Source organism: Dendrobates tinctorius, unplaced genomic scaffold (genome assembly GCF_039654945.1).
Source record: "Dendrobates tinctorius isolate UK_male_01 unplaced genomic scaffold, ASM3965494v1 ptg000046l, whole genome shotgun sequence".
Classification (NCBI taxonomy): domain Eukaryota; kingdom Metazoa; phylum Chordata; class Amphibia; order Anura; family Dendrobatidae; genus Dendrobates; species Dendrobates tinctorius.
In genome coordinates this window covers 24,056,241-24,069,822 of record NW_027361714.1, presented here as the reverse complement: position 1 = coordinate 24,069,822, position 13,582 = coordinate 24,056,241, and the positions used below count along the sequence as shown (strand labels likewise).

Below are 13,582 nucleotides of genomic sequence, written 5' to 3'. Positions count from 1 at the left end.
GTTTAGTTTGCAAAAGAGAAGACTGAGAGGAGACTTAATAGCTGTCTACAAATATCTAAAGGGCTGTCACATTGTAGAAGGATCAACTTTATTCTCATTTGCACAAGGAAAGACTAGAAGCAATGGGATGAAACTGAATGGGAAGAGACACAGATTAGATATTAGAAAAAACTTTTTGACAGTTAGAGTGATCAATGAGTGGAACAGGCTGCCAGGAGAAGTGGTGAGTTCTCCTTCAATGGAAGTCTTCAAACAGAGGCTGGACAGACATCTGACTGGGATGATTTAGCGAATCCTGCTTTGAGCAGGGGGTTGGACCAGATGGCCCAGGAGGTCCCTTCCAACTCTACGATTCTATGATTCTATGATCATTCTTAAGTAGCTTTCCTTTAATTGAGCTCACCTGGTAAACTAATTATCATAGGCATTTGAGATTGATTTCAGTGATCCAAAGAGCCCTGATACACAATACCATCTATGAGTTTATTTGAAAAACAGAAAATTACTTCTTTATGACACTTAAATCCAATTTGCATAATAATTTGGAACACAGTGTATATAATTTATGAGTTTCACTTTTTGTATTGAAGAACTGAAATAAATTAACTTTTTGATGATATTTTAATTTTGTGAGATGCACCTGTACATATTCCATGGTCATTATGGATCACGTGCATGGGCATCCTTCTGACATGTCAGACATTTTAATGAGGAAGTGCTGAGGCTACAAGGTGAAAAGTGCCGGGCGACTAAAAAACATTTGTGCAACTTGCTGTCATAACTATTTTAGAGCCGGGTGACTTTCTTAGCTTGTGTTAGCACCACGCCGAAGTCCTGCTCTCACAGGCAGGGTCTCCGGCGTGTCTCTTCACTCACGCATGCTGCAGACAGTTCTTTTTTCCCCATGCTCTGCATGCGTCCAGACGGTCCTCTAGCCATGTCCTTAGGGCACGCGCGTTCCCAATATCTTAAAAGGCCAGCGCGTGCACTTGCTATTTCCTCCCCAGCTAATGGCTGTGGGACATTAAGTATACATGCTTCCTCCCCACTGGGGAGGTGCCTGAGCAACCTTCCTGTTTACAGTCTATGTTGTGTAAGGTTGCATACCAGTACAAATCCTGCCTGCCGCTCCATCCAGTCTGTCCTTCTGGGTCCAGCTACTGCGCGACCGTTGGTCTGTCCTGGAGTGGCACCTGGTGTTCATGGGGAGCCAAGTCTAACCTCACCATCAGAGGCTCTAGTGAACAGTCAGGTGATCGCTTAGATACGCCCCCAGGCTCTCTGGGGTTTGTGGCACAGTGGTTCCACAAACCACGTCCGTGACAGCTTGCGCCTGCTCACACTTGACTTTTTCTGTTTTGAAGTGCCAGTCAGTTTTATGATATTTGCATGAAAGTCTATGACAAGTATGTTCAAACATTTGGAAACATCCGTGACTCTGTGTCGCTAGTCGCAATGAGGCAGCATAGGAAATCATCACATCCAATATTGCATTGTGTAGCCCCAGTCATGGAAGTGATCAGCCAATAATATCAAATCCACTAAACATTTCTGCCCCTTGGGTATAGTGGTCAGTGAGGGAATCACCACATTGGCCCCACTAATCAATACGACAGAGGATAACACAGAATGTGTGAACTTGTAGCAAATTCTCAGCTGTCAGGTTACTGCAGGAGCGGGTTCAGACAGAAGAGGGCACTGTGCATGAACAATTCATGGGTCCTTTACAGTCCTATAGCGCATCATAATGTGCCATTTATAGTGACCGCTTAGTTCTTGGGCCCCAATGGCACGTCTGCCCCAATGGCACGCCTACCCTGGGTGCCAAGATGGTATGCGTGCCCCAATAGCACGCCTGCCCCTGGGCGCCCCGATGACACGTCGGCCCCTGGGTGCCCCGTTGGTATGGGTACCCCGATGGCACGTCTGCCCCTGGGTGCCCCGATGGTATGTGTGCCCCAATAGCACGCTTGCCCCTGGGTGCCCCGATGGCACGCCTGCCCCAAGAGCACGTCTGCCCCTGGATGCCCCGATGGTACGCATGCCCCAATAGCACGCTTGCCCCTGGGTGCCCCGATGGCACGCCTGCCCCTGGGCGCCCCGATGGCACATCTGCCCCAATAGCACGCTTGCCCCTGGGCGCCCCGATGGCACGCCTGCCCCTGGGCGCCCCGATGGCACGCCTGCCCCTGGGCGCCCCGATGGCACATCTGCCCCAAGAGCACGTCTGCCCCTGGGCGCCCCGATGGCACGCCTGCCCCTGGGCGCCCCGATGGCACATCTGCCCCAATAGCACGCTTGCCCCTGGGCGCCCCGATGGCACGCCTGCCCCTGGGCGCCCCGATGGCACGCCTGCCCCTGGGCGCCCCGATGGCACATCTGCCCCAAGAGCACGTCTGCCCCTGGGTGCCCCGATGGTATGTCTGCCCCTGGGTGCCCCGATGGTATGTCGACCTCTGAGTCTGTTATCTTTCAACAGGCAACAAAAAAGGTGCTATTTGCTGACAGAAAGCAGAGATATAATGGCGAGGAGCTGAAATACAAGGTAGAGCAGAGGCTGTCTGTTGGCTCTGCCATTCCCCAGGCTGCACCCTCCTGTTCTGGGGGCACGTAGCATCAGCACCGTGCTGGCACACACAGCACTGCGACCCCCACTCACCGGCAGCCTGAATTCGCAGTTCTCCTGGGCCAGGAGCAGCAGATACTTCCTCAGAGCAGCACCGCTCCTACAGGACAGCGCCATCTTTCATCGTGACGTCACACGGCGGCGCAGGAAGTGCAGGGACTCGGAGATGGGTGGAGCCGCTGCGGCTGTCATTGTGGAGGGAGAGATGGAGGGTGCCGAGCACGGCGAGGACAGCTATGACAGCAAGTGCATCTTCTGCAGGGTTTCTAACAACCTGGAGGGCGACGCTGAGCTGCTGCACTCTGACGTAAGTGAGCCGGGGAGTGACGTCATGTGGGGCAGGAGACACAAAGGACTGCGTCATTGCTGGGTCTGTATTCAGTGCCAGTGTGCACTGGGTCGCCCTCACACCCAGGGCAGTGGGGCACCCGGTACCGGGCCGGTGTCAGGGGGATGTGTCACAGCAGCGGTGACCCGGTCCGTGGCCCTAGGCGCCAAATATCAATGGCGGTGATGTTAATAGTATAGTTTATATGGATAGTTCGTGACGCCACCCGTGGTGTTTGGCAAGTAAGATGTTGAGCCAACGCTGCATGCAGATCCACTGGGACTGATGGTGTGGTGCAGCAAAGATGGTGTAGCTCCCCACAGGTGTAGCCCCAGGGCAGTGTGGGTGCAATGGATGAGGAGAGGCGCAGAATGGTATAGATGCTGGTACCCAGATGTAGCGGTGCTGGAGGGGTTAGCGATGAATGAATGGAGGACACTAGGGCCTGTAGTTTCAACGCTTTACTCATAGTTCTTGGTAACCACTGGTGCCCGCCTCCGTGCCGTGTCCGCCGGGGTAGAGACTCAACCTCCCGGGCAAGTCAGGGTTCTCCTCTCCAACACTCCGCCATCATGTTCCTTTCCTGAACGACTCCTCTATTGCGCCTTTTAGTGTGAAGAACTCCAGTGCCGTGGTTCCCTGAAGTTCCTCCTGTCAGATGTTCCTAGAACCTTACTTGTATGACAGACAGCTGTAGCCTGATCAGGGACCTCCTGGATCCCGGCTCTCTATCCGTGTTGCTGTTGTGTCCCAAGTCTTTGATGGGAGTAGTGCATTTACAGCCAACTACTCCACCGGTGTCTGCTGCAGAACCATAAGTGTCCATACAACCTCGGGGACCGGGCCCCGGCCTTGCGCTGAGAACCTATAGGCAGGGTTCCTTTTCCAACCCACAACTCCTCTCTGTTCTCCTACTCCTTCGTTCCGCGCTGTTCCTTCTCTCTCTTATGGAAGCTTAGGTTGCAGGTCTACGTCTTTCTCCTTCTCTTCTCATTCCCGTGCCAGCTGGCTCAGATCACTGAGGCAGCTGCAGCACTCTTTCTAAACTGAACTCAAACTGAACTCAAAACTAACTTCAGAACTGAACTCCTCTCGCCTGACCTCCTGTCAGACTGACCTGTAATTCTAAACCTTCCTACTCTTTTATATGGATCTCCACTCCACCCACCTCCCAGCACATCTCGTGTTACGAAGCAAGGAATCGCTAGAGGTGCTCTGCTACCCTCTAAGCATGAGCCGCAATGTGATCAGTGCTGAACTGGTGTTGGAGTGTGGAAAGGAGTTCCCAACTTACCTAGTTGGTGGGGCACTACACCTTAGGAGAAGGTGCAGTACCTCTGTGGCGACTGAACCTCAGGGGCGCCACAGCACCAAGCCCAGCTAGGACTGCCCTGTGCTCACTGTGTTACAGAAGGTAATGTGAACCTGCCATTATGGCCATCAGCAGTAACAATGCCCAGTGTCTGCCTCATCCACAGCCTAGTGTGCCATGGCTGTAATGGCATTAGTCTGGTGCTGGCCGCCGTCCTGTGTGATCAGGGTTTATCCCTATAATCTAAGTAATCTCAGCCTGTAGTGACCGCCATCCTGCAAGTGCGTGACAAAGCGGAGGTGAAACGTGTGTTGGGTGCGGCGTTTCCTTCTCACTGTGTTATTTCCCTCTGAAATCTGGCGGTTGCTAATACTAATGGGGACACGCTCATTTTCATTAGTTTTCTATGCTTTTATTCAGCCGCATACATGAGCGCAATGAGTGGTCTTCGTTAGAGAATTTACTGATTGACATATCACCGGACATTGAATGAGAGGTGTGAGTACTCCTGTACCTGATCCTCTCTGTCACATGTTGACACCACTATTTTCTATATGTATGTATGTGTGTATATATATATATATATTTTTTTTTTTATTTTTTTTTTTGCTGTTGCACTGAAACAGTCCTGATACAGCATGTCTGTTCTTTCCTGTAATGGTAGGATCTCAGTCACATTAAACATTAATCGCCCTTACTATCAGACTTGTGGGTTGCGGTATTTAGCTGGATTTCTTTTCTTCTGACATCATTGCCCATGGCTAACAGTATAACCCTGTCCTAACACACACCTGCAGCATTGTGCCCTTACAATGTTGTGTTTTTGTTACTTTTTCACACCACAATTATTGTACTACACAATTATCACATCCCTGCCAGGTTCATTCTTGTGATTCCTATTAGATCCATTATTTTATCTGTACAATTTCCGTTGTGTCTGGTATTGCTGCATTCGCTTGAGTTGGACCGAGCTGCAATTCCTGACACCAACCCTACACAACAGAGGCATTCTTTCTGGAGCTCAAAATTCGACCCTTTTCTTCCTAATGAGGTACAAGCACATGTAGTATTTGGTTAGGATCTCAACTGAGTAATGTAGGACTGTTACTGACTATTCTAATACGTTGTTTCTTTGTGCAGGAGGAGCTGGCCTGCTTCAGAGACATACGACCTGGAGCACCGTATCACTATCTGGTTGTACCCAAAAAGCATATAGGAAACTGTAAAACCTTAACAAACGATCATGTGCAATTAGGTATGATAAATGGGCAGCTAAAACTCTTTATTGTATGTGTGCCTTATGTTCTAGGTGACATTCTAGTAGTTAAAGGGACTCTGTCAGCAGGATTTCACTCTCCAAACTATTTATATGTGAATGTAGCTCTTTCAAATACAAGTCCAACAATACCTTTACATGGCCAGTCCATTCTTCCATCACTAAGAAATCAGTGTCTGAAGTGATATGTAAATGACGCTGAAGAGTTATATGTAGATCTGAAGCCTCTGGCACTCCAGCTCTATTCCCTACTCGGCGCTGCTTGACTGAGCCTCTCTGCTGTGTGCCTTCACACAAAGGAGACAATAGTGAAGCAGGAGTAGGTGGCACTGGGTGGGAAATAGAGCTGGAGTGACAGATGCTTCAGATCTACCATAGTCCTTTAGCCTCAGTTTTATATCAATTCAAACACAGATTTCTTAGTAAAGAATAAATAAATGACCGGCCATGTAAAGGTATTGTTGGGCTTGTTTTCAAAGGGCTACATGCGCATTAAATTAGTTTGGAGGGTGAAATCGTGCTGACAAATTCCCCTTAAAGGACAATTCCAGTCTGTTATGACAATTGTCCCAGACATTTAAATTGATAATCTTGTACATATATGCTATAATATTGTAGTTAGTCTGGATAATGAGCTAATAAACTTTGGAACATATCAGTGTTGTTATCTCCTCCAAGTTGGACTCCTAATAGGTGCACCATTCTGGTGCATGAGGCCTTTACTTGAATCACTGTATGGCTCCATTTTCATTGTCTGTAGGGAAGAATAGATTTGTAAATGTGGCCCCCACCAGCGTCCCAGAGAGATGATAGTACTAAGTCCTCAGAATCGTTGTATGATAGGTTTCCTCTTCTGAGATCTAGCTGATTCTCCTTCTCTTTTTCATGCAGTTCAAAGTATGGTGGAAGTAGGAAAAAATGTTCTCCAGAAAAACAATATTACAGATCTGGAAGATACAAGGTAGCTTGGTATGAAGTTTAGGTCTTTGCAAAAATTTTTCCTATTTCTTAATTTTGTTTTAAGTTTCAATGATTAATATAAGGAAGCATAATGGTTTCAGATCAAGATCTACAACATAGTGTAAACAGGTTGGAAATGTCATTAAAGGGAACCAGACATCAGGAAGTCCCCTCTTCACACAACCGTATGCTCTTGTAGGGAATTCCATAATTGTAGCTATACCTTGTGTAGTTCCGATATAGCCATAAATTCAAAACTTGCCTCCCTGTGTGTAACACCGTCACCCCAAGTCAGAGCCGTATTCCGAGATATATGTACTTCAGCCTCACTAAGATTACTGCACATGACATAGGCGTTCTGCACATAGCACAAAAACAATCAAAATAAGGCTCTAGACAAATACATGAAGTACAAAATCTTATAATGCCAATAGAACCAATCTATTACAAAGCTGATATTCCTATTCACAGCACCAGATGAGTGACTATATCTTAGAGCAAGGAAAAGAAATTCCTATATGTGCTCGTGTCAAAATTTGCAAGTATAAAAGGCTAGCCCACTGAAGGACCACAAGAAAATGAATCGTGTACAACATATAATGAGATGAAGAACCAAACCAATTCCTATGGAATAGCGGGAGGGAAGGCAGCCAGAAGCTTAGATCCATTGGTGTAGTGGTAAAAAAAAATCAGGTGAAGAGCCATAAATGCTAGAGGGGATAAAGGCTCTTTACCTGATTTTTTTTTTTTACAACTACACCAGGAGATCTAAGCTTCAGGCTGCCTTCCCTACTGACCAAATACTGAACATGTGAACATGGCCTAAAGGTAGAACTTGGAGCCTCCCAAACACATCAAGTGGTTTTCGGGTTCAGATGACTTTGATCAAACGTATACAAGGGCATTAGCTCTGCAGCCCAGAACTCCATATTCCAGAGGAGGTCACACACATACTTTATAAAGTGGTAGCATTATGTCCCATGAGTAAATGTCTCTTATAACCTGACCATATCCTTCCGCTGATTGACATTGAATGCTATTGTTCAGTAGATCCTTCTCTATAGAACATACAGATTATGGTGCACACTTCATATCTGTACATGCATCTAGATTCCTCTCATTTCTCAGGTGGATACTCAAACATCTGTGTCAGCTCGTTTATCAAGATTTTTACACTGCACTATACTATATAGCTTGGTCCTTGTAAAAAATATCTGCCTTGTCCCATCTCCAATATTATAGTGTGTAAAAAGTCATGCTCATTTCCTATTCAGCAAACACTGCCTTCTTTCTGCATTGGCAGCACACAGATATACCCATGTTTTCTTTTATACTACTGTTCTACAGAAGGGTTAATTGAAGTTGTTCTGAACATCTTCCTATGTTATTCCCTTCAAAGTGCTTTTCTTCCCATTGTTGCGTTCAAACGCATATTGATTTTTTTTTTCCCTTTTTACTGTCAGGCTGGGTTTCCATTGGCCTCCTTTCTGCTCAATATCCCATCTACATCTTCATGTTCTAGCTCCAGCCAGCCAGCTGGGATTTCTCTCTCGAATGATTTATAGACTGAATTCTTACTGGTTTATCACGGTAAATACTTTAAATATTTGGAATAATGCACAGGTCTGGAATAAAGTATCTACTTCTGATATATGTGTACTTATAGTCATTCTTCAAGGTGTTCATAATTCTTCTCCAACAGTTGCCGGAACAGGCAAATAATCTGAACAGTCAGACTGTAGCTTTAAATGAAGAAAAGTAAATTTAAAAAAAAAAAAGTTATTCAGACATTCTCTTCACATGTAAATTTGCAGAGACTGTCTAGTCTTGAGCTTGATCGTTTCAGGAAAATTTGCAGCAGGATGTCTGTGTACACCTCCAGCGCCTCCTTTCTCATCTGCCTTCTTCTTCTCTCACTATACATCAGCTGGCATCTCCTGTTTGTAGTTTTTACCTTCACTTGTACTATTGATTTATGGAAAAAAAAAAATCTACAGTAACTTTTTAAGAGCATAGTTTTTCTAATGAATCTGCACTCTGTTATGTGTATTAAGCATAGAGTGTAAGTTTAGGCAGGAGGTGTGCTCTCCTGAGTTGTGCACTTCTCATGTACTTTTTCCCCTGTATGACATTGCCCAATCATAAGCAAGAGAAATCATGCACCTAGAAAAAAATTTACTCCTGGGAAGGTAACTAATGGCTGTTTCTGTATGATATGGTGAGACTCATGTCTTACCAAGTCACACAGCTCCAACTGCCGGTGATTACTGTTCAGGCGGAGCAGAGTAGAGATGTGTGTGTTATTATAACCTTGACTCTTCATTTATCCCATTTACCAGCCCATTATTCCTCAATACCTTGGATATATGCTAAGTGTTTCGTGAACGATTCTCGTCAAACACACTACAGCCTGTCACATACTGGCGCATTATTTCCCAATACCTAGGATAGATGCAAAGCGACGTATGTAATGACACACCTGTCTGATCTCCTCCACCTGCAAAATAATCACCAACATTTAGATCTGTGTGACCTGGTTAAACATGCCTCTTACCAGATCACAACAGAAAGTTCATTATATGCACTTCTAGAGTCGGTTTCTTTTTTTTTCGCCTGCATGACACCTCCTTCTTATGATTGGTCAGTGTCATACAGGGAAAAAGTACATGCCGCCAGAAATGAATCTTTGCTCATCCCCCTGTTTTGTTATGGTAGAAGTTAGCATATAAACTTTACAAGCAAGTATCTCCACAATGTAGATGAGGAATGAACAAAAATACATTCTATTCATATTTTTAGCCACTTCGTCACGTTTTGACCATTTTAGCCAGTAAAATGTGGTGACAGGTATTCTTTTAAAAGTAAAATACCCCATAATGACCTATCACAATCTTCCTATAAAACGTAATTCCTTTTTCTTTTCAGGCTGATCAGCTTATTGAGCGCCTTCAAGCAAACGTGACTCCAAGCTGAAACTGATGCAAGTTCTCCAGTATCATTCCGATTGACTGGGCCAGGTGGTACTGGTCCATAAAAAATGGAAAAGTTATATTAAATAATATTATTATTGTTATTAATGAATGCGGAATATTTATTGTTAGATTGAAATTCTGGTTGAGAAGTGACCAGAAGGTAATGTTCGCTTCTTAATATATTGATTGAAGAAATCTCGACTGCCTAGCAACTGCAATGTGCCATGGAGCATGTGAGCTTCCTGACAGTAGGGTTATTGTACTAATATAATAAATTATTCAATTTTAGGATATATATGTTTCAACTATAGCTAAATGTGTGGTTTGCCTCCATCCATATGCCCTGTAATGGTGTACGAATGTAAGGTGCATCTGAAATGGGCCTGTTCCTCTCTCTTACCTGGGGATTACATGAATGGGCCATTTTATTAGGTGCCCTGCAATCAAGCAGTTTTTTTTTTTTGTTGCATTGCTGCCACAAAGAGAATTGATGGCTGAAGCCTCTTCGTGCATAATTTAAGTAATACTTTACAATAAGCAAAAGACCAGGAAAGGCACAATATGGCAGCAAAAAAAAAATGTAACCTCCTACTTTAGAACCACGTTCCCATTTTCAAACAATTCTGCATTTTTTTTCCCCTGTGTGTGCACACCATAATACATACGGTAAACACCATGTGTTCTGATTATTGCATTTTCTCCTTTTTTTGGTGCCAATTTGATGCAGCTTTTGCATTTTTTTTACTCTCCCTTTAGAAAACCGTAAGGAAAAATTGCACAGTTCAGCATTTTAGACCAAGAGGGCATGAGTTTTCATGAAATCACTTGCAATTTGTTTGAACTGTTAAGTTCAGCAGATTTTGTAAAAAAAAAAATGCTGCGTAATGAACTCAGCGTTTACGCTTCTAGGGAACATGGCCTAAATGGACATTTATTAAGTGAAGCGTTTGATAGCAAGATTTAAAGGGAACCTGTCACTATGAAAATTCCGTCCTATCTGCAGGCAGCATGTAAAGAGCAGGGGGAGCTGAGCAGATCAATATATAGTTTTGTGAGAAAACACTCTGAATAACCTGTGATTTAATCATTTACATCTCTGCCATTTCTGTGACTTTCCATCCAGTGGGTGGTCAGATCAGTGATTGACAGGTATAACAATCAGCGGTTTTGAAATGTAAGTCACGGTGGCTCAGTGGTTAGTACTGCAGCCTTGCAGCGCTCGGATGCAGGGTTCAAATTCCACCAAGGACAACATCTGCAAGGAAGTTGTATGTCTTTCCTTGTTTGCCTGGGTTTCCTCTTGGGACTTTGTAGTGCATAAAGAAACCAAACATGCTGATGGAGGTTTAGATTGTGAACTCTGGTGAGGACAGTCATGGAAAGAAAAATGTCTAAAGGGCATGTCACACTAAGAGATATCGCTAGCAATATCGCTATAACTAGTGACGTTATAGCGATATTGCTAGCGATATCGCTGTGTCTGATACTTGCCTCCGACCGGCTCCCCCGCTGGTCTTCGCTGATCGCGCGAGAACGTTCAGGACTGTTTCTCGTCGCAGCTTCCTGCAGCGCTTCCTCCTGTGAAGGCGAGCGATGCGTGGAGCCGGGCGGGAGGATGCAGGATCGCCTGGTGTGACAGGTAAGTAGCGACCCCCGTCCCCAGCGATGTCGCTGGTGAGATCTGCCTGTGTGGCAGCTCACTTGCGACCACTTAGCGATGTACCAGCGATCCTGACCGCGTCATATCGCTGGTCGGGATCGCTGGTACATCGCTAAGTGTGACAGTACCTTTAGTCTCTGCAGAATATGTTGGCTCCCTATAACAAGCACAGTAATAAATAACGGTGATCAGAACTCAGGGGCTGTCATTCTTATTCTTCTGAATTTTCCAGATGAAATTGCCATGAATTACTGATTACTTGTTATTCATTTTCCCGCTAACATTCCTCATTTACCTGTATGGTTTAGTGAATTAGTTTAAAAAAAAAACCTCTAACATGTGTAGATATGTCCAAACTGACATTGGTATTGGTGACAAAAGGTAGAGCTCCTCTATCTCTTGCAGGTAGATGTTTAGATGGAAGTCTCTGCTAAGGCTGGTGGGAACCATGGCTGTGGAGTCAGTAAGCCAAACCTCCTCCTCAATTTCCTTGACTCCTGACCCCACAGCCCTGCCTCACTACTGAGCATGAGCATAAAGTGCAGTACAGATTCATCGCAACTAAAAGCTGAGATCCTTATATCAGGTGCAGAACAGACATTTATAGGATATTTAATAACTTTCCCAAATTATTCTGAAAACGTTTACAGCACATACTGCATTGTACTATTGTACCAAATTTATTGTATGCATTTTATACCGACTCCACAGCCCTGCCTCACTATTGAGCATGTGCATAAAGTGCACCACAGATTCATTTTAATTAAAAGCCTAGATCCTGAGATCAAGAACAGAACTGATATTTCATAACTTTCCTAAATTATGAAAACATTTACAAAACATCCTGCATTGTACTACTGTACCCAATTTATTATATATCTTATTTGTCGGTCCATTTTACCCCGACTCAAACTCGACCAAAATGGACACAGACTCCGACTCCACTGCTCTGGTGGTAACAGGCTATGGCTATGTGCACACGTTTGGTTTTCACTGCAGAAAAATCTTCAAATACTCGAGTGTTTGCAAAAAAAAAAGGCGTAAAATATTTGTCTTTTTGAAGGATTTTGGGGTGCATTTTTTATGTGTTACTTACCTTTTTTCTCATTTGTTGAATTAAATAAGTAAAAAAAGGCTGAAAGAATTAGCATTCTGCAGATATGAAAAACACCTTATCTGACGAATGGCACAGGGGAAGGGGATGTCGACTTTGCCTACCTCGGGGGGGAGGGGAAAGAAGGACCCAGCAGGGATTGACAGGTATAACAATCATTGGTTTTGAAATGAAAGTCACGGTGGCCTACATCTCTGGCGCCACCACTTGCCCCAATTAAGTCCTAGAACTGCAACGAGGGCAAATAGTTACCGGAAAGGCTTCCCTTATAGGTACGAGTTATTGAGGTGCTCCCAGTGAAGGGGGGGATATACATCACCAGTCCAGGCTGGGGATAGATATATAAACCTCCTGACGGTCACTGTAAGGGCTCCTCACTAACACAGTACCGTATACTGCCACCATTTCCTCGTTCTAAATAAGCCCCGTCCGTCAGCAGGCTTATATCAGGTCAGAAACCAACCCGAGTAGCATATAATAACCAACGGAGCACGCGGACGTGGGGATTCGCGTATCGAAATAAAAGAGCAGCCCAAGATTAATTTTATATTTAATCGCCGAAAGGCGCACTAGAAATATACAGGTATATATTTACAGAACAGTATACAGTCAAGAGTGTAGTACAGTGTTTCCCAAACTCCAGTCCTCACGGCCCCCAACATGTCATGTTTTCAGGATTTCCTTAGCATTTCACAGGTGATGGAAGTATCATCAAGGCATCAGGAATTCTCTCACATGTGTAACACTATGGAAATCCTGAAAACATGACTTGTTGGGGTCCGCGGGGACTCGAGTTTGGGAACCACTGGTGTAGTACAAGGATAGGGTATAGATTGGTTGCAATTACCATGTTATGTAGCATGTGACCACAGGGAGGCGCTGATGGATCACAGGTCCAAATCTTAGTTACAGGCTTTCCTGGCTGCGTCAGCTAACGGATCCTCCGGCCAGTAGAAAACCACTCTCAAAAATGAGGAGCTGTCTCTTATCTCCTAGGCTGTTCCCTCCCACACTCTGTTCCCACCCATGGGCTTGTACAGTCTCTCTCTTCCCATCTCTGAGAGTATGATTTTCCAGGTAAAGCCGTGGATGGCGCTTAACTTTCCGCCCGTAGCTCCAAATGGGTCGGCGGCGCGGTCACTGAGGTCTGCTGGATTTTATCTGTGCAGGGAGACCAAATATGCCTACCTGTTGTGAGTTAATTTTCCCCTTCACCGTCGATGTCTGATGAACTCCCTCTTCTGGTGAAGGAAGGTAGTGAGGCTGATTACCAAACACCTGATCTGGTAGATGATGACTGGGTAACAGGAAATTCTGACTGGATATAAGGCAGC

At 45.0% G+C, this 13,582-nt stretch overlaps 2 protein-coding genes across 3 annotated transcripts in view; one reads left to right on the top strand and one right to left on the bottom strand.

Annotated features, from left to right (window-relative positions):
• Positions 1–2,797, bottom strand: part of TRMT11 (tRNA methyltransferase 11 homolog) — an 87,970-nt gene extending 85,173 nt beyond the window's left edge. For both annotated transcript variants that reach the window (XM_073575763.1, XM_073575764.1), the window contains exon 1: positions 2,660–2,797. In XM_073575763.1, the coding sequence (XP_073431864.1) occupies positions 2,660–2,743 (84 nt within the window). In that variant the 5' untranslated portion in view covers positions 2,744–2,797. The remainder of the gene's footprint in view (positions 1–2,659) is intronic.
• Positions 2,793–9,784, top strand: HINT3 (histidine triad nucleotide binding protein 3). The gene is made up of 5 exons (XM_073575766.1): positions 2,793–2,933; positions 5,407–5,521; positions 6,434–6,503; positions 7,966–8,092; positions 9,428–9,784. The coding sequence occupies exons 1-5, from the start codon at positions 2,793–2,795 to the stop codon at positions 9,473–9,475; spliced, it is 501 nt and encodes a 166-aa protein (XP_073431867.1). The 3' UTR covers positions 9,476–9,784.
• The last annotated feature ends 3,798 nt before the right edge of the window (positions 9,785–13,582 follow it).

Coding starts and splice junctions, on each gene's coding strand:
- HINT3 (XM_073575766.1), top strand. CDS start 2,793: ATGGGTGGAGCCGCTGCGGCTGTCATTGTGGAGGGAGAGATGGAGGGT. Junction 2,934..5,406: donor CTGAGCTGCTGCACTCTGAC/GTAAGTGAGCCG, acceptor TTCTTTGTGCAG/GAGGAGCTGGCCTGCTTCAG. Junction 6,504..7,965: donor ACAGATCTGGAAGATACAAG/GTAGCTTGGTAT, acceptor TTTTACTGTCAG/GCTGGGTTTCCATTGGCCTC.